The sequence below is a fragment of the Melitaea cinxia genome, chromosome 24, assembly GCF_905220565.1.
Source record: "Melitaea cinxia chromosome 24, ilMelCinx1.1, whole genome shotgun sequence".
Lineage (NCBI taxonomy): Eukaryota > Metazoa > Arthropoda > Insecta > Lepidoptera > Nymphalidae > Melitaea > Melitaea cinxia.
This window is the reverse complement of record NC_059417.1, coordinates 11,659,395-11,680,662: the sequence shown is the minus strand read 5'-3', so window position 1 is coordinate 11,680,662 and position 21,268 is coordinate 11,659,395. Positions and strand designations below refer to the sequence as shown.

At 35.4% G+C, this 21,268-nt stretch overlaps 1 protein-coding gene across 1 annotated transcript; it reads right to left on the bottom strand.

The window, feature by feature from the left end:
* Window positions 1-4,786: 4,786 nt before the first annotated feature.
* LOC123665528 (protein 4.1 homolog) lies at window positions 4,787-13,903 on the bottom strand. Its single transcript, XM_045599820.1, has 7 exons — window positions 13,790-13,903; window positions 11,492-11,639; window positions 10,671-10,787; window positions 8,888-9,068; window positions 8,103-8,255; window positions 6,304-6,489; window positions 4,787-5,385 (listed from the first exon to the last, which is right to left on the bottom strand). Exons 1-7 carry the CDS (start codon window positions 13,901-13,903, stop codon window positions 5,259-5,261), a joined length of 1,026 nt encoding a protein of 341 aa, XP_045455776.1. The 3' UTR covers window positions 4,787-5,258.
* Between the last annotated feature and the right edge of the window lie 7,365 nt (window positions 13,904-21,268).

The window sequence follows — 21,268 nt, the reverse complement described above, 5'->3', positions numbered from 1 at the left end:
TAGATCTGTAGTGTACGGGTAATTTTGGAAGATCCAATTTAATTCAATTCATGTTTAATCACGTCATGTATAACATTAATAAATATATTTTACGTGAATCACTCTTTTGTTGTATGAATGTAATTTAAATAGTCTCATATGGTATATTGGTAAAGCGATCACAGTACCGCTGGCGGTTGCAGCTTCGAAAGCCTCTCATGACAAATATTGCAGGTTAATTACACATAGTTGAATCGAATACCGAATCTGCCAACATTTAAAAATTAACAATGTACAATTGCTAAATAATTATATAAGCAATGTTTTCCAATATAATTTAAGGGTTTTCAAGCTTCGAATGTACAGACATTTTTCCCCTAAAGGCCAGCAACGCACTTGCAACCATGTTGCAGATGTCCATGAGCGGTAGCCATTTAACATCAGATGCATCCGCTCGTTTCCCCCCTTATTATTAACAAATACTTAAATGAAAATTATGCTAATTTAGTTATTAACATAATTAATACCTAATTTATTTGCACATTTATAGATTCTGAATAGCTTCTATGAATAATTTAATTCTTTCAACATTGTAACAATTGCATTCGATTAATTATACGTTTTATGTTTTCAGCAATGAAGTTTGACACATTTCAATGGCAGAAGTAAGGTTTACCGTATTTCATATTGATAAATTAGCAGCTGTAACAGACTTACAAATAGGTCAATTGTCTAGGCTGTAATAATGAATATTATGGGAAGTTGTTAGCCATGGTAATGACAAAGATTAACGTGTAGGGTGGAAATATTTTTGTTAATAGATAGATACAATCACAATAGTTGATTAGGTAATATTAAACTTTTCGAAAATTAATTTTCTTTGTTAGTTATTACGAAGTTTTTAAATTTAAGCTGCTTATAAAAATTAAAAATTTATTCAAATAGGCTTCAAAAGCACTTTGGGAACGTTATTTTACAAATTAAAATTACTATAGTTGTTTTAATGATAAATCATAGGCAAAAGTGAAGCTGCCGATTCGGAATGTACATTCTGTTTTTCTTTATATTGTCACAAGTTGTAACGTGAAGTAAAAAAGGTATATTCACGTAAAGTAAGGAGACAAATCATCATCATCATCATCATCATCATCATCATTACAGCCTATACAGTCCACTGCTGGACATAGGCCTCCACAAGTTCGCGCCAAAAATGCGTGAACTCATGTGTGTTGCCCATAGTCACCACGCTGGGCAGGCGGGTTGGTGACCGCAGGGCTGGCTTTGTCGCACCGAAGACGCTGCTGCCCGTCTTCGGCCTGTGTATTTCAAAGCCAGCAGTTGGATGGTTATCCCGCCACCGGTCGGCTTTTTAAGTTCCAAAGTGGTAGCGGAACCGTGTTATCCCTCAGTCGCCTCTTACGACACCCACGGGAAGAGAGGGGGTGGCCATATTCTTTAGTACCGTAGCCACACAGTACAGTACCGTAGCCACACAGTACAGACAGGAGACAAATATTATGCACATATGACTTTATGTGGAGTTTAAGAATTGTAGTTACCTTTACGTATGTTTTATGAAAAAAAAAGCGTGTGTATTCACACACATGCATATAGTTAATGTTGAAAGATTACTATCACATTTAAAGCAATGTTTCATTATATGAATTACTAGCTGTGCCCGCGACTTCGTCCGCGTGGAATTTAACAATAGTTGTTGTTTAGTTTGCAGTGTTATAAAATAAATAAATTTCTAAAATATAAGTAGCCTATGTTACTCCTTATTATATCAGCTATCTGCCAGTAAAACTCCCGTCAAAATCGGTCCAGCCATTTCAGAGATTAGCCGGAACAAACAGACAGACAGACAAGACAGACACAGACAAAAATTGTAAAAAATGTTATTTAGGTAGATGTACCGTGTATAAATCCTTATGCATTTAGTAAAAAGCGGTTATTTTAATATTACAAACAGACACTTCAATTTTATTTATTTGTATAGATAACTAGCCAACCCTTACCCACTTTTTTGGGCGTTAATTATTATTTTCGTGATGCAAATATATAGTAAAGTTTTCATCTCGCTTGCATTTCTCCGACTTGATTTACTTATACTATTATTTTTCACTGATTTTTTTGTTCAATAACAATAAAATATAGCCTATATCACTCCTGAATAGTGTAGCTTTCTGTTAGTCAAAGAATTTTCATGATCGGATCAGTATTTGCGACGATTACCCTCTACAAACAAACAAAGTTAGAAGCTTTACCTTTTTATAATATTAGTATAGATTAATTGATGCTTACTATTTACAGCATAAATAATTGTGTTTGCAGGCAAACGAAGAAAAACCGCCTTCAATTATATCGACAAGTAATACAACGTAATTGAACGATGAAATTTAAATGTGACCACATGATAAATATCGGCTTTCGATTAAATTAAAAATCATCGAAATCGGTATACCCAGTAAAAAGTTATGCGGCTTTTCGAGAGTTTCCCTCGATTTCTCTGGGACCCTACCATCATATCCTGGTTTCTTTATCATGGTATACCAAACTAGGGATATCTCCTTTCCAACAAAAAAAGAATTATCAAAATCGGTTCATAAACGACGGAGTTGTCCCCGAACATACATAAAAAAATATATACGGTCGAATTGAGTAATCTCCTCCTTTTTTTGAAGTCGGTTAAAAATGCTGTTATAACATTATATCTATATCAAACACCAGCTGAAAGCGCTGTAAAGCATCACTTCCATGTCTTTTTTAATATTACTTCTTCATTTACGTTTTTCTCGAAATGGCATTTTTAAGTTTAATATATTATCCTTTCTCAAAGTTGTCAATAGATTGTATTCATTATAAAATGACTACCTTGAAACAATTATTTAAAACGTAATTTAAATTAATTTTATGAATGACTTTGAGGCTTTATCAAAAAAAAAAGTAAATAAAAAAATACGAAAACGAGAATAATATTGACCTCATTGTTACCTAGTGATGGTACGCGGCTTAATTTTTATTTTTTTAAATTTAATTTTATTTATATCCGTTTCGAGTCCTAATTATCCCTTTTAAGAGTTACATTAAATCAGCCTATAAACGTGTGGTACGTTATTTAGCAATGATCTATTCTCAAAACAGGAAAAGGGTTAAAGCCTAATCGATGCTCCACTGCAGGTTGGCCGAAAAAAAAAAAGGTTGGCCGATAGTTTTCTAACAATAAGTAACTGTCAGTGAATGTTGTCTTTGACAAGTTTACGTACTCTGTGAAGTCCAACTTACTTAACAAAGTCATCGGTTGTATTAATGTCGAGTTTTTGAAGTAAAACTTCTTTACTTGACTTGGAGAGTAAGCTGAAAGCGTAACGAGAGCGTTACGAAAAGTGTGATCGGGCGAGGCAAAGGGAAGTTGAGCTAAGGAAGTCTTACTTCAGTCGTGTGATCTAAAGCACACTCGTTTTTTTATAGGTAATAAAGAAATAGTGGCAGTTTTTGTCATAACCATTTTATAGTTAAATAGACAGGGTTACATTTAGTTTAAAATACGTCACAAACTATTGTTTTTTTTTTTTTAATTATTGGTGTTAATGTAATAACTGTTTCAACGCTCCTCGATCTCCCTTACACCAGAACTTACTGTTGCCTAAAAGGTCAAGGTAGTGTTATCTCACAAGAGCGTTGTTCTGTTTTAAATAACAAGATTGTTTATGTTTTAATTTAATTTAATTTCCACTTGCTATCGTTTTAACATAATGAGGTATAATAATACTAATTTCTAAATATATGAATTTAACATTTTCTAAATTAACTTAGTACATTATTTCTTATGTAATTTGGTATTGATTGGATAACGTAAGTTCGTTCAATTATTTGGGTTAATGACTTTTAATACTAATTGATAGTATTACGGATAATCCAATGTCACGTACAATGCAGAAGACGCGAAGTAATTTAAACAAAAACATTAAAAAAAATTTTTGAAGACCGTAGAAGTTGAAGGTAGTTTGCGATTAGATTTATTGATCTGTTACTTGCGCCATCTATGTTACAAGGATGCAATTTAGACGGCTTCAGACTAAGGGCCTATTTTTACCAGTTAATTCTATCTAACACATGACGGTATCTAAACGATGAAATTTTATGAGTTATTTTTCTTTATGGTAATAAAATTCCTGTTTATTTGTGGTAATAATTTTCTGGATTTATAATAACATTCAAAAATATTGTTATACGAACATAATCTTAATTAATTAATGGCACTCAGTTTATTATATAACCTATATTTTATACTTAACAACTTTTAGAATATTTCCAAACAATTAGTTCTAAATTCTAAAAATTAAACAATAGTGATAAAAAAGATCATAAAATTTTACACACTTCTTCTTGTTCTTCTTCTTTAAAGATATCCATCAGCTTTTCGCCGACGATTTTGCCAAACTTTCAAACATTTATACACTTCATTATAGTAGTACTGTGTGGCTACGGTACTAAAGAATATAGCCACCCCCTCTCTTCCCGTGGGTGTCGTAAGAGGCGACTAAGGGATAACACAGTTCCACTACCACCTTGGAACTTCAAAAGCCGACTGGTGGCGGGATAACCATCCAACTACTGGCTTTGAAATACACAGGCCGAAGACGGGCAGCAGCGTTTTCGGTGCGACAAAGCCAGCCCTGCGGTCACCAACCCGCCTGCCCAGCGTGGTGACTATGGACAGCGTACGTGGGTTGACGCCATTTTTGGCGTTAACTTGTGGAGGCCTATGTCCAGCAGTGGACTGTATAGGCTGTAATGATATAGTAGATATATTTTATGTTTTAAAAAACTGATTCAATACTTCTCTGCTTTGTGATGTATATGAAACAAGAATAAATTTCCTTTTTTTTCTTTTACCTATATCTCATATATGTATTTGTAACGCTAATTAATTCTTAAAACAACGTTAACAACGCACGTTTCTGTATTCTCTACATATTGATACGCAAAAATAAAATTTAAGCGTGTAAACTTCTTGCTTACTTGTGCACTTTTTGCACCTACGACCCGACAAAGTTGTAACTTTAATTATATTAGAATAGTTAAAACTTTTACTATAAAACGTTTTTCTTTTATTAAAAAAAATATTGAATAATAATATATCGAATTGTATAAATTCATTTGCGCACTGTCACGAAATTGTTTTGCTTAATTTGCGCGCAAAAACGCAGTGATTTTACTCATTCAATATACAATTTCCGAAAATTGTCTAAATCTAGAATAAATATGGCGTATCGTCAAGCTGTTAGTTCTCTTGCAAAAGGTTCAGAGCGAAGTTGTCTGAGCGTCCGTCGACACGACACCCTCCGGGAACCGAATCTGGGAAAGCCGGTTATGCGTTCCACTTTCACTGGGCTCTCTCGTCTGTAGAAGACAAAATAATGTACTATTAATGGTATTGATTACATAAATTGAATAGAACTTGAATTTGAAAAAACCCGGTTTCGTTGTTGCTTTCGCCGCGTCTACATATAATTTCTACTGACTACGTGACCAGTTTTTACAATTTTTAACCAACTAGTCCCCCCTTTGGTGACCACAGTAGTGTTTGCTAATACCCCGCCCCATTCCTCTGAACGGGTCACGTAGTATGGGTACGTTCCCTAAGTAGTGTACCTAGAGTTTTATAGGGTTTAAAGTAAAATATTTAGTAGGCGGTATACCGGCTCTCAAAATGTCCACAGCATAGCAGGAAATATCTTGTTCAAAATTAAATGCAACTCGTCTGCGTAAGTACTTCGACCTTACAGAAGATAAGGTCACAGTTAACTAACACAGCTCTGAAGTAGTGTAATAAGGTGACAGAGGTTCCTGGGCGAACTCGCTCCATCTTCGACCTCGTCTGTGCTCTAGAACTAGACTGAGGTCAAGAGTAAGCCCATAACATAATAAAAAAAAAGAGCTCCTGGGGGGGGGGGTATTGGGGTAGGGTCGGCAACGCGCTTGCGATGCTTCTGGTGTTTCAGACGTCTATAAGCTACGGTAATCGCTTAACATGATCGCACAATGAGTTCTCATACTACTGGAAATGACAATATCAAGCAATATATTTTTTTAATAACAATATTAATTAGTTATTTTTTTATGCTTTCTACTCCGGGGGTCGTAGTTTCGATGCCCGATTGAGTGGTTATAACAATATTAGGGAAAGTTAAATTTGGGAGAAGGCCTATGTCCACTACTGGACATCAGCCTCCCCAAGTTCACACCAGACATCCCGGTTTTCTGCAAATCTGCAATCCTCATCCAGTGTGTATGTTAAAAGATATTTATTTATTTTACCTGAAAAACATATGATGCTCAACACTACACCGCCACAGCTGCTTGCTAGCTCGAGTGGAAGCAAGGTTGAAGCTCACGTGAGACTCGAACTCATCAAACTCACTGGCCCGAAGTCTCAGTGTGAAGGTTCGCTTGCTGTAGCTGATCTTGAGGATCATCGCCCAGGGGAAACGGTTCATCACCAGACTGGGGAAAGAGTAGTGTTCTTGAACATAAAATAAACAAAATTACAATAATTACTCTCCCATTTGTTTATTTTATACCATGTTTGTAAAGATACCCAATCGGTCGGTCACCAACCCACCTGCCCAGCGTGGTGACTATGGGCAAAACGCATGAGTTTACGTTATTTTTGGCGTGAGCTTGTGGAGGCCTATGTCCAGCAGTGGACTGTATAGGCTGTAATGATGATTGTAAAGATAAAAGTCTTGTTCCCTTCTATAGTGTCATGGTAGCTATAAGGTTTCATGGATAAACCACACTTTCGTTTATGGATGGTCACATTTCACGTAACAACAATGTTTTTTTGAAGTAAAAGTTCTTTATGTACGCTTGACTTGGGGAGTAAGCTGGTGAATGCATGACGAGAGCGTTACGCAAAGTGTGATTGGGCGAGGCGAACGGAAGTTGAGAGAGAGATACAAATAAGCGAAGATGAAAAAGAGAGTTACGTTTCGTATATCAGTCGTGTGGTCTAAAGGACACTTGTTTTTTTAGTTTATAGATACACAAACAAAACATAGCACTATACTCTAATTTTTGTATTAAACCTGTACACCTAACCATCTGGGTACCGTTTCCTCTGCCTAAAGGTTTTCTGGAAAAAGTCATATATTAGCGGTAAGGCCTTTTGTACTACTTATCTTCTGACTGTTGAAATGTTGCTTATACTTGATGTGCATACTCGTAAAGAGTATTTATTATTGTTATTCATTATTTTTAAATCTCAGATGGTAACAATAAGCCGGGTAGTTGATAACATGACCATAAACCAAATGTACATCAAAGGGTTAGACAATAGAGGGTTATTTATTTTATATATACACTATATTTTATAAGCGTTAGTCAACAGATTCCCGGTCGGTCCCGGTTGTTATCATGTACACATGATAGCGATCGTTACGCATAGTAGGGAATATATCCGCCAACCCGCACTGGAGCAGCGTGGTGGAGCAAGCTCTGATCCTTCTCCTACATGGGGAAAGAGGCCTATGCCCAGTAGTGGGATATTACAGGCTGAAGCGTAGTCAACAGATTATATGAGTATTAGTCGTTAGTCAGATTGATTTGGATCACTTCGAAGGAATTTTCTTACCAATCTGCATGTGTGTGCAACCACTACTTTTTGTAATGATTGGTAAGTGCTCGCTGGTAATTTTAGTGTGTGTAAAGACGTATGTATATGGGTAGGTATAACTACTGTTGTAGAAAGTATTATTGGGACTATTTGTAAATGTCAAAATCGGGTTAATTCATTTTTTAATTAGGTGTGCTTAGATAGTTTTTCAGCTATTGTTATTATTATTATTAAATTCTAGTCTATTATAATGTATTATTAATAAATACTGCGGTCACCAACCCGCCTGCCCAGCGTGGTGACTATGGATAAAACACATGAGTTCACGTTATTTTTGGCGTAAACTTGTGGAGGCCTATGTCCAGCAGTGGACTGTATAGGCTGTAATGATTGAGTGATTGATTGATTGATTAATAAATAAAAAACCTTTTATCGTATATTAACCTAAGCAGCATTAGAAATAAAAATATTAGAAATAAATTGTTCAAGAATTCAGACTCACCCATCTCTGAGTACGGCGACTCCAGCAGCACAGACAGCTAGAACTATGTCCACATCGGCGCTGTCTCTAGCGTGGTGTAGTTCGGCTCCGAAAAGAACCAGCTTTTTGGCGTTTTCCAAGTAGTTAAGTTCTGCTTCTGCGGGGGACTGGCCTCTGGGGGGGGATTGAATTGTTGAAGCAAAATTTCTTTACGTATGCTTGACTTGGGGAGTAAGCTATTAAATGCGTGACGGAATCGTTACAAAAATTGTGATCGGGTGAGGCGAACAGAAGTTTAGAGGGAGATGTAAGTTACAGAAAGATCAGTCAGATCAGTCAGATAGAAATTCAGTCAAGGTCTAAGGCACACTCCTTTTTTTTATTGTATGTATGTGTTTTTGTGCAAAGTAAGTTAGGGATCTATTAATCATGTGAGATTTATTATAAATTTTTTAACCCCCCCATGACAATATGTTAGGTTTGATATATAAAGTTTTGGACTATACGCTCCTTCATACCCAAAAATCAGTTTTTTTTTTTTAATGCAAATTATATTTAAATTTCCAATTTGTTATTTATAAAAACAGGTATAATCTAATAATTTTCGGAAAATCAAGCATTGTCATTACCCCCTTCCTCATTTCCTTGTGAAATTTGTGATTCTTTTCGAAACATTTCTAGTCTCCTTTCTTGGTTTTTGTCTGTTTATTACCGAGTCCGTTCTATAGAAGTACCAATCTCATGGTAAACTAGTTATGGCATATCACAAAACACTTAATTATTTTTTTTAAACTACTCATACATACCTGTGTTTTCTATAAAGCTCGTCGATTTTGTCTTCTAGATCTGGCGTGATCACCTGCAGAGGCACGGCCCGGTGTTCAGTAAGTACGGCCACGTTCACCCGACTTTCCCTGTCTCCTAGCTCTGCTTGGAGCACGTATGAGGCAAGTAGTGCATATGTGATAGTCGAGCAAGTTAGGCGACCTGGAAAATGTTAAAATGTATTTTAATAAATATATTATTTATTTATTTTAAACATTATTACCCAACTGAATATAACATGTCTCGCAAATTTTTTAAGCGATACTACCTTATCTACCAGTCGTACAGACATCGTTAAGACGTACGAAACTGCAATAATTATGTTTGCTCGCAAACGAAAAAAAAAACCGACAACAATTACATCGACGAGTAATACAACGTAGATCGACGAAAAAATAGTCAAGTAACTACGCGTTATCAAAGATTACTGAAAAAGTAGTTATCAGATCCCGATAAAATTTATATGTGACCACATGATAAACATCAGCTTTCGATTAAATTAAAAATTATCAAAATCGGTATAACCAGTAAAAAGTTATTGCGGATTTTCGAGAAGTTCCCTTGATTTCTCTGGGATCCCATCATCAGATCCTGGTTTCCTTATCATGGTACCGAACTAGGGATATCTCCTTTCCAAAAAAAAAAAGAATTATCAAAATCGGTACATCCAGTAGACAGTTATGTGGTATAATACAACGTAAGTCGACGAAAAAAGCGTCAAGTAAAAACGCATTATTAGATATAGCTCGAAAAGTTAGTTAGATCTCAAATAAATTTAAATGGGACCAATTGGCACACACCACCTTTCGATTATAAGAAAATTTGTCGAAATCGCTCCACCCAGTCAAAAGTTCTGATGTAACAAAATGTGTACATAAAAAAAAATACAGTCGAATTGAGAACCTCCTCCTTTTTTGGAAGTCGGTTAAAAATAGCGTTGAGGTAGATATGTATAAAATAAATAAACAAACAAACAAACACAACACGCTATTTTCACTTCTCACTGCCGATGACCGTGATAAAGGTTTCTAGTCCAACGCCACAATTGACACCTCAGTAACACTTTGGTATTCTGATACCTGTCCATACTGATACGCTGGCGGTCGCGGGTTCGACTCCCGCTCACGACAGACATTTGTATCGACCATATAGATGTTAGTCGTGGTCTGGGCGTTGTGTTTGTGTGTTGTGTGTGTTTCCGGACCCCAGCACAGGAGAAAATCCTACTGGGGCCGTTGAGTGTGAAGCGTTTACTAATTCTATTAATTACTAGCGACCCGCCCCGGCTTCGCACGGGTGCAATGCTGATACTAAATATACTACAGAATGTCTTTATTTATAGTGTGAAGCTAGCTTATAGCATGGTTGTTAACATAATAACAACAACATTCAAATAAGCGTCATTAGATTACACGTTGTTACAGAATGCGTTGAAGAAATAAAGGTTCACTGCTCGTTTCACGTAGGTGATAGCGTGATATTATGTAGCCTATATGTTGACCCGACTTCTTAATACTTCTTAATTCGTGCCAAATTTGAAGTAAATCCATGCAGTACTTTTTGAGTTTATTCCGGACATATATACAGATAAACAGACAAAAATTCTAAAAGCTATATTTTTTGCTTCGGATCGATTGTAGATCACACCCCAAGTATTCTTTTAAAAAAATATTCAATGTACAGTTTTGACTTTCCTACCATTTTATTATATGTATGGATTAATACCATTATTATTACAGCTATGACCACTTGATCAAAACTTACCTTCAATAAGATCTCTCCTGATGGCGAGACTGAGCTGGTACCTGGACGACTCATCTCTCAGCAGTGAAGGTTCCGGGGGGTAGAACTTAAGCGCGAGTTTCACCTCCCATGGCTCATCTAAAAAAAAAAATACACTAAAAAAATAGTATAAAAAGATGGGTTCTAGAATTTCAACAGTAGTAGATGAACCTTGTAAATTATATTTAGTAAATCAATAAATATCTTTAACACGCACACGGTCGTCTGTTTTTAATGTAAGCAATTTACTGCTCTTATTATAGATAACAGACGACTGGTATAGCTAAATATTTCGATAAATATATATAAAAATAGGATATAATTGTTAGGGTTTATTAGGATATAATTGGGTTGTCTGGAAGAAATGGCTAAATAGCCATAGGTCCGCTTATTGTACTTCACGGTCTGTAAGTGTTTTTTAAATGTGTTTATTGTTTAAAATGTAGTTGTGGTGTACAATAAAGTATAAATAAATATAATATTACACCCAGAGTCAGGCGGGAATCGAACAACCCGCGGAACAGAAAGCAGAGCCACTACAAACTGTGCCAACGAGCTAGTCATTTCAATAAAATGATGTTTATGCGATACCAATTTTAAATAAAACATTTACATAAATCCATATATCACAGATCTTGATGCTAAAGGTATCTAATTATTTTTCACAATTAAGTTTCACTGGCGTTATAGGCGAACGAAGGTACCTAAAACCAAACTTTACCGTACCTAAACTTAAAAACGTAACGTTTGACATATGTACAAAAATAAGAAAAGATTAATCTGTTAAATTAAATTATTCTCACTTCTAAAAGTCTTGGAAAGTCTCCGCTTCAAGTCGATCCAAACCCGCGGATCCCCGCGCTGAACGTGCAGTAGACCGAAGTAGTCCTTCTCCAGAACATCTAAATCGTCACAGATTCTGTCGAGAAGATCACATCCGGTTGCCTTCCTCTGAAATCAATGAGAAACATTTTAATATTACAAGTAGTGATAAAGATTAGCTTAGTCATTTAGGAGTGTATACATAGTAATTAATAATAATGTGTTGTTTAATAATTTGAATCTTAGTAAATCGTATTTTTTGGGAATCATATTTAAATACGAATTACATATTGATAAAATATGAATAATATTTTCCGATTTTACCGACAATAGTAAAAAAATATGAATTGGTTATTTAAATAAAAAATCATGAGTGCAATTATAATCGATCTGGAGGACATGGGGATTTGAACCGTGGTCTTCACGGTCGATTCCGACCGGCCGATTTCCCACCTGAGCTATTACTACTTTATTGACAATTGCGAAATTCAACTTCGTCTTCTAAAGATATTATAGCCATTTTTTCATTGCCTAAAAACAAGGATAAAACGACAATTTTTAAAAATGAATCCTAGCTATATCGATTTATCGCCTCCGAAATCTCCTGCCTACTACATTTCATGAAAATCGTTGGAGCCATTTCCGAGATTCAGGGTATATATATATATATAATACAAGAATTGGTGCGTTTAATAGTACTAAATAGATTAGATATAAATAAAAATGAATATTGCTCAGCGGATAACTCTAGAATGGCTCAACCAATTCGACTAAATTGAAAAATTAATATTTACTTACTATTAACTTTTGACAGAACGAAGTCTGTCCGGGCAGCTAGTGTGTAAGTAAATGAGGTTCAGGCCGGTAAATTTATTTTAAGACAGCAATAGAAACAGACTAATAAATTTTGAAGATCAGTACAATTACAAGGGATAATAAAAATAAATAAGCTAAGTGCACAAAAGAGGTCTTATTTTATAGCAATCTCTACCAGAGAACTTTCTGTAAAAGTAATTAACTTACTAATTCGGAAGAATAAAAAAGAAAAAAAAAACATATAGAAAACTTCACTCATCGTGACTAATACAACGTTTCTTAGATAACTTAACAAATTAAAATAAATAATGTTTGTCATAAATTAGATTTTTTGAAAAGTTATTTGCACGAGAACTTTTTTAATAATTCCTAAGCACCATTTTTTTTTTAATTCCTTGATGACGTGTGTTGGTAAATGTATTAAACTTTATAATTCCCTGCATTACAAACATCATAAAATTTTAATCTCATAATCCAGGGTAAGTATGCGAATCAGTAATTCACATAATGCAAGATGTAATACGCTTAAAGTGATAAGTCTTATCAGAGATTTCGAATAAGCCTGGACTTGAAGAGATTACTCTTGAAATACTAAATCTCTTAAGTCATTCAATTAATTCTTTCTTCTGCCCATCGTATTAAACGACGTGAGATGTGGATCAAAATTTTTTAAGAATGTTTCTTTTATACTTCACTTGAACTTAAAACCGATGACAGAATAGAGGGGAGACGTCTTACGAAAACGGCTTATTTCAATACATTTTGTGATTTAATCGATTGCTGGTACATTTGGTAACATTGGTACTACCGATGTTTCTAATGTACCAAATGTCAAAGCGAAGCTTTTTTCAAGTTGTTGATTTCCTATTATAACTTATTATAATTTTAAGTGACTTGGGAAACAAAATCCCTTCGTGTGTCACTTACATCTGGGGTCTTCTGTTCGCCGTTTTTAAACTGAAGTGGAGTAGGAAATTTCCTGCTTGCTCAAAATATTTAACAGCCCGACTGGGATAGTACCTCGAGCTTACAGAAGATCATCATCATCACTTCAGCATATCGCAGTCCACCATTGGACATAGACCTCCACAAGTTCGCACCAAAAATTTTTTTTTTTTATATCACTAGGTCGGCAAACAAGCGTACGGCTCACCTGATGGTAAGGGATTACCGTAGCTTATAGACGCCTACAATACCAGAAACATCGAAAGCGCGTTGCCGACCCAATCTCCAACCCCCCCCCCCCCAGGAGCTCTGGTCACCTTACTCACAAACAGAACCACAATACTGCTTGAAAACAGTATTATTTATCTGTGGTCTTCTGTAAGGTCGAGGTACTACCCCAGTCGGGCTGCTCCATATTTTGAGCAGGAAATTCCTGCTGTGCCCTACCTGAGTTAAAACAACCTCAAACCAACTCAGTTAAAAAATGGTGTGAACTCAACACAAAACAACGTACGTACCTCAACATTAACAGTGGTGTAGTCTCCCGTGAGTAGTTCAACCCTGACCCTGCCGTTGCTGGACCGGGAGACCATTCCGTCGTCCGAGGCCAGCCGTCGAAGGCTCTCTCGCATTATGCCACCTAAAACAACCGATGATAACTTTAGCCCTTCCCAACTTCCTCTCTGTAGTAGAGTAGCAGCTTTCGGCCCGTTTGATAGTAAACGGTTACAAACGGTTACGGAATAAAACGTATAAAATATGTTATGTTAACATTACATACATAATTTGAAAACTGCCGCCAAAATGTTCTTGCCGTTGGAGGGCATTATAATATAGAATTGGGTTAGTAGTTTTCTGACTATCTTATCTATATCTACTTAATATTATCTTCTATTATATTAATACTGAAGAATTTTTTTTTCATTATTTATTTTACTTAAATTTTTAATTATTATTATTGATCAAAATTAAAACAAACTATTTTTTTTTATTCAATATACTTTATGAGTCTAGCAAACCAAGGTAGGTTACGTTAAGTGATCATATTAAGTGATCACAGCACTGTAGAAACTAAAAACTTGTTGCTGGCAAAAGTGATGAAGGAAATCAAAAAAGAGGTAAATATGAGGAAAGAGATGATGACTGCTTTCAAATTCCTCAACTCATACGAAATGTAGCTTTAGCAGATACGCTAATATTTTCTAAGCAAACTGATCTCCCGGACAAAAGGTATGCTGACCATAGCCAATTGCCTGCAAGACAATGATAAATCAATCCTTTTAGATAGAAACGACACTCAATGGTTCACAATCAACAGACACTACAGAAGAGGCCACCAGCGCAATTCAAACTCTTTCTCACTAGGATTTAAAGCTCGTGTTGGGGATGTCCAGAGATCAAACAGCACACAAGCGCAGACGGCCGATCGAAAACGAAGCAAACGCGTCGTCAATCATCATAATTAATTATCTACTTTATCAAAACTAAAGATAATCTTCCTTACCGTTTACATAATAAAAAAAGGCAATAAAAACCCTATCAATCATTAACCTCATTCTACTGTTAAGATGTAAGAGTCCAACTTTACAAGTCACGCATCAATGAATGTTTTAGACATGCTTCAATTGTAACGCTATTCGGTTAAATTCTTGATCTCCCTCGTGGTTCCACTCGCGTTGACATTGTTTGCTACTGTTATCTTACTGTGAATGAAAGTGTGATGTTATTAAGCCTGTGTGTTTCTGTGTGTTTATAATTTTTAAGTGGACGATTCAAAGAATCCATTCGTCTTCTGTGTGAGGATATTGAATTAATTCTAAAAGTAATTTCTAATACTGATTTAGTTCGTTTTTAATAGTAAATTTTTTTGACCAAGGTTCGTTATATCTAATGTTGACCATCGTTAAGGCATTGACTCTGCGTATTGCTCTAGGCTTGATTCCAGTTGCGAGCTTGGGTCTAATATTTATTTACATATTTATTACATATGCATGTATATTAATAGAATATAATTAAGTTAAGAAACTTTTTATGATCTATACACTATAAAGGTTTGTTTATTTTTATAATTTTATTTTATTTTATACTTTATTGTACACCACAAATATATTACAAACAAAGCATAAAGATAGTTACAGACAGTGAAGTACAATGGGCGGACTTAATAATAAATAATTATTATTAATTATATATATATTAATTAAATAATAATAATAATAATAATTTATTTCAGACGTATGTCCATATTTTTGTTAGTTTATAAAATGTATACTTAAACAAAGTTTAAAACCTTCGAGATCCATGGTATTACAATAATTTTACCGGACACCCTTTTTACACGGTAAGGGTAAGTATCTAATAACAAGCAAAAAATACAATGGATAAACAATTATTAGTTGTTTTTTATTATTAATTGTAAAGGAAACCTACATGTGATATGTGATGAACTCTTACTCTTACAAATAATGTCTTCTTGATCAGGACACGATTTTTTTTCTTTATTTATTAAAATAACTAACTTATGATAAGTCAGTAGATATATGTGTACTAATATGTATAGATATAAAACGTGGATTGCAAAAGTTATTTTCATAAATAACATCTCGTACTTTGATAGAAAATAATATGGTATAGAAATTTACGTGTTCAGATAAAATGTTGAAAGAAGTAAAAGTATAATAATACGAATTTTCTCTTTACTGTGATATAACAATTGAGAAAAATGAGAAGGCTTTGTTTTGGCCTGTTCGGCTTTACGTGTTCGTACGGCTACGTACGGCTTACGTGTAATGTGTATCCTTACAGCTAAGTAAACTATTTTTGATTTTTGATTTTTTGATTGTTTGAGGCACGTTGAGGAGACCACAGACTACAAATGAACATACAACTATCTGCCCATAACGCGCACAGAAAGTGCGATGATGCGTTCGGTTTTAATGCGACCGCGCAGTACTGCATCAAAGTAGTAATCATGAAAATTAAATTAACACTTGATTAGTATAACTATAATATCAAATTGACCTTGATACGTTTATATATCAAGGTGTCCTCCCCAATCCAAAGCCTCTGTCTACCGACAGGTGTGTTCTAATCAAAAGATCCACAAAAACAGCGCTAATAACACTAAACGACTATCAATACACCATTGTTCGTGCTCATTTAAATGCAAAATAGTCTGTGTTACTTATGGTGAACTTTATGGATAAGCTGCTAGAGATCGCATTCAGAAATAACTTCGCCTCATCAACTTTATCATTAAAGATAACTCAAAAACTACTTGACAGACTTTGCTCAAATTTAAACAGGATTACGTGACAAACACCAAGCATTCAATTAAAATAGAAACATCAAATCAAACACACATAAAATACATTCGATTTGAAATTTTTTTCCTTTTTTTTAAGTCGATTAAAAATAAGGTTCAATATGAAACTTTCTATACGAACGGAGTCGCAGGCACAACTCAGGCATTCAACAGAATATTGAGACGCAATTTGACTCGTCCATTGCGGTAGTTACGAATACCTGACGGTAATTAGGGCTGGTGAAATAGGATAGGTATTGGTTTCTGAGACTAATCTTACGAAAACTTAGTCAAGTACACTGTATGGTTTTACTGTAAGGATATAACGCCAAAATGCCAATATTCTCTGCTGCAATTTATATTATGATTTGCCGTGAACTACTTTTGATTAATTTTACATTTTTAACCGACTTCAAAAAAGGAAAAGGTTACTCAATTCGACAGTATATAGGTATATATGTAATGTATGTTCGGGGATAACTTCGTCGTTTTTGAACCGATTTTGATAATTCTTTTTTTGTTGGAAAGGAGATATCCCTGGTGTAGTACTATAATAAGGAAACCAGGATCTGATGATGCAATCCCTGAGAAATCGAGGGAAACTCGAAAATCCACATAACTAACTAACTAGCATAACTAACTGGGTGTACCGATTTTAATAATTTTTAATTTAATCGAAAGCCCATGTTTATCATGTGGTCACATTTAAATTTCATCGAGATCTGATTATAACTTTTGGAGTAATCTTTGATAATGCGTATTTATTTGACTAATTCTTCGTCTACCTACGTTGTATTACTTGTCGATATCATTGAAGTCGGTTTTTATCGTTTGCCTGCAAACATAATTATAATTATACTAGCTGTGCCCGCGGCTTCGCCCGCGTTGAAATCAGTTTGTCACAAAGTTTTCCCGGCAAACTTCCAGTGAAACGCTCATCAAAATCGGCTTAGCCGTTCCGTAAACCCTCCTCTTGAAGCCCTTCATTGGTGAAACCGCATGAAAATCCGTTCAGTAGATTTTGAGGGAATCGATCACATACGCTTTTGGGAACTTTATTTTATAATACTACACTAACTGTTGCCCGCGACTACGTCCACGTGATTATGAAGATATGCATTACTATTAAGATGCTTAACGCAAATTATTTTTATTATTTCATTCACTTGAAATGCTTATCACTCTGAGTAACTTTTTCAAAGGCACAATTTAGTATAATTTAATAGTTATTTTTATAAAACCTCTATACATCACATTTTTAGTTTTATTTTTAAGCTGCAGTATAAATAACAACCTATCAGGCGAAGTTATAGCTGCTGCATATATTTCATACAAACTATCAACCTCAATCAAACCCCCTTAGCGGTGGAATATCGCAAAATTCGTTCTTAGCGGACGTCTACTAACTATAGGTAATCTACCTCCCTGCCAAATTTTATCTTTGTCCATGCTGGATAGAAACCACCCAGCGGTTTTTGAGTTCTCGTGATGAGTGAGTCAGTGACCTTCCTCTTATATATATATATATATATATATATATATATATATATATATATATATAAAATAATGATATATATATATATATACCACTATCTATAGAGCATACATTTTAAATTTCAAGTCTCTTACTTCAAAAACATAGGACTTTCATACAAACTTTCAACCCCCATTTTACCCCTTAGGGGTCAAGTTTCGTAAAATACGCCTTATAAGAAACCTACCTACCAAATTTCAAGTTTGTAGCTGTTATAGTTTCGGAGATTTCGTGATGAGTGAGTCAACCTACCATCCCCCGTTTTAACCCCAAAAGATAGTTGATTTCTGAAGATACATTATTTGAACACCTTCTCACCATCTATAGAGCATATATTTAAAATTTCAAGTCTCTTACTTCAAAAACATAGGACTTTCATACAAACTGCCAACCCCCGTTTATCCCCTTGAGGATCGAGTTTCATAAAATCAGTTCTTAGCGGATGTCTATGCTCTATAAGAAACCTACCTGCCAAATTTCAAGTTTCTAGGTGTTATAGTTTCGGAGATTTCGTGATGAGTGAGTCAACCTACCACCCCCCTTTAAACCCCAAAAGGGAATTGATTTCTAAAGATACATTATTTGGACACCTCCTCACCATCTATAGAACATACATTTTATATTTCAAGTCTCTTACTTCAAAAACATAGGACTTTCATACAAACTTCCAACCCCCGTTTTACCCCTTTAAGGACTGAGTTTCGTAAAATCCGTTCTTAGCGAATGTCTACGCTCTATAAGAAACCTACCTGCCAAATTTCAAGTTTCTAGGTGTTATAGTTTCGGAGATTTTGTGATGAGTGAGTCAACCTACCATCCCCCGCTTTAACCCAAAAAAGGAGTTGATTTCTAAATATACATTATTTGAACATCTTCTCATAGTTTATAGAGCATACATTTTAAATACCCTAGCATCTTACTTCAAAAACATAGAACTTTCATACAAAATTCCAACCCCCGTTTTACCCCCTTAGGGGTCGAATTTCGTAAAATCCGTTCTTAGCGGATGTCTATGCTTTATAAGAAACTTACCTGCCAAATTTCAAGTTTCTAGGTGTTATAATTTCGGAGATTTCGTGGTGAGTGAGTCAACCTACCATCCCCCGTTTTAACCCAAAAAGGGAGTTGATTTCTAAATATACATTATTTGAACACCTTCTCATCGTTTATAGAGCATACATTTTAAATATCAAGCATCTTACTTCAAAAACATAGAACTTTCATACAAACTTTCAACCCCCGTTTTACCCCCTTAGGGGTCGAGTTTCGTAAAATTCGTTCTTAGCGGATGTCTATGCTCTATAAGAAACCTACCTGCCAAATTTCAAGTTTCTAGGTGTTATAGTTTCGGAGATTTCGTGATGAGTGAGTCAACCTACCATCCCCCGATTCGACCCCAAAAGGGAGTTGATTTCTAAAGATATATCATTCGGACACCTTCTCATCATCTATAGAGCATACATTTTAAATTTCAAGTCTCTTACTTCAAAAACATGGGACTTTCATACAAACTTCCAAACCCCGTTTTACCCCCTTAGGGGTCGAGTTTCGTCAAATCCATTCTTAGCAATAGATTACGCCCTATAAGGAGCCTACCTGCTAAATTTCAAGTTTGTTAGCATTATAGTTTCGGAGATTTCGTGATTAGTGAGTCAACGTAACATCCCCTGTTTTAACCCCAAAAGGGAGTTGATTTCTAAAGATACATTATTTGAACACCTTGTTACCATCTATAGAGCATACATTTTAAATTTCAAGTCTCTTACGTCAAAAACATGGGACTCTCATACAAACTTCCAACCCCCACTTTACCCCCTTAGGGGTTGAGTTTCGTAAAATCCGTTCTTAGCGGATGTCTACTTCCTATAAGGAGCCTACCTGCCAAATTTCAAGTTTGTAGGTGTTATAGTTTCGGAGATTTCGTGATGAATGACCTTTCGCGTTTATATATATTATAGATAGATAAAATGTACTTATTGCTGGCCGATATTTTTAGTTACTTTTATCCGACTAAGTCAGAAAACAAGCGTACGGCTCACATGATGCTAAGCGGTTATCGTAGTTAATAGACGTTGCATCACAGACGACGCATTGCAAGTACGTTGTCGTATTCCCGTAAATTACTTTTGTGTACGTGAACAGAAGATTTTCCAAAATCTAATCGTGATACAATTATACGCTCAAAAACTTTGGTACAAAACTGAATACATGTGGTATTGGTATGAAAAAAAATCTTAAAACGTCCTTGAAAATACTTTAAATCTCTCGATAGCGTAATACATCGTACAAACAGACAGATTGTTTACAACGTGTCCAATCGTAAAGCTATTGTTATTAACACTTTGAGATTTGGCGCTACGCCCGTAAGCATTTGCAAAATATACAACACATTACAAGTACTTGAGATGTAGTTAAATTGAGGAATTTATGGGTTTTTTAGTAGTATTTACAAGAAGTAAGTCGATTTCGTTGAGGTAGTATTAGGTTTCATAGAGGTAGTGAACAGGATACAAGCTATATGGCTAGGCAATAAAGAATATAGCCACCCCCTCTCTTCCCGTGGCTATCTTAAGAGGCGACTAAGGGATGACACAGTTCTAATACCACCTTGGAACTTAAAAAGCCGACCGATGGCGGCATAACCATCCAATCGCTCTCTTAGAAATACACAGGTCGAAGACGGGCAGCAGCGTCTTCGCTGCGACAAAGCCAGCCCTGTGGTCACAAACATACCCAGCGTGGTGATTATGGGCAACACACATGAATTCACGCCATTTTTGGCGCGAACTTGTGGAGGCCTATGTCCAGAAGTGGACTGCGATTGGCTGAAGTGATTATTGCACAGTAGGAAAATACTTGCTCATACTGGGGCTGTAGGTAGCTATTGTACCTTACAGATTGTAAATAATAGTACACAAGTGGCGTTTTTTTTCATTGATATGCATTAACAATTTATAGGTAAGGTTCAGCCAGAACTCCGGTCCAGAGACGGTAGGGGGATAGAGTTGGCAACGCTGGTGTTTCAGCCGTCAATAGGCTAAAGTAAATTAACCTACGGGTTCCGACTCTAGGCGACTCAATGCAATGCTTCAAATTTTGAGGAACATATTTCCTGCTTCCAAAAAGTTACTTCTTGTTCAGAATTAAAACAGGGTAATT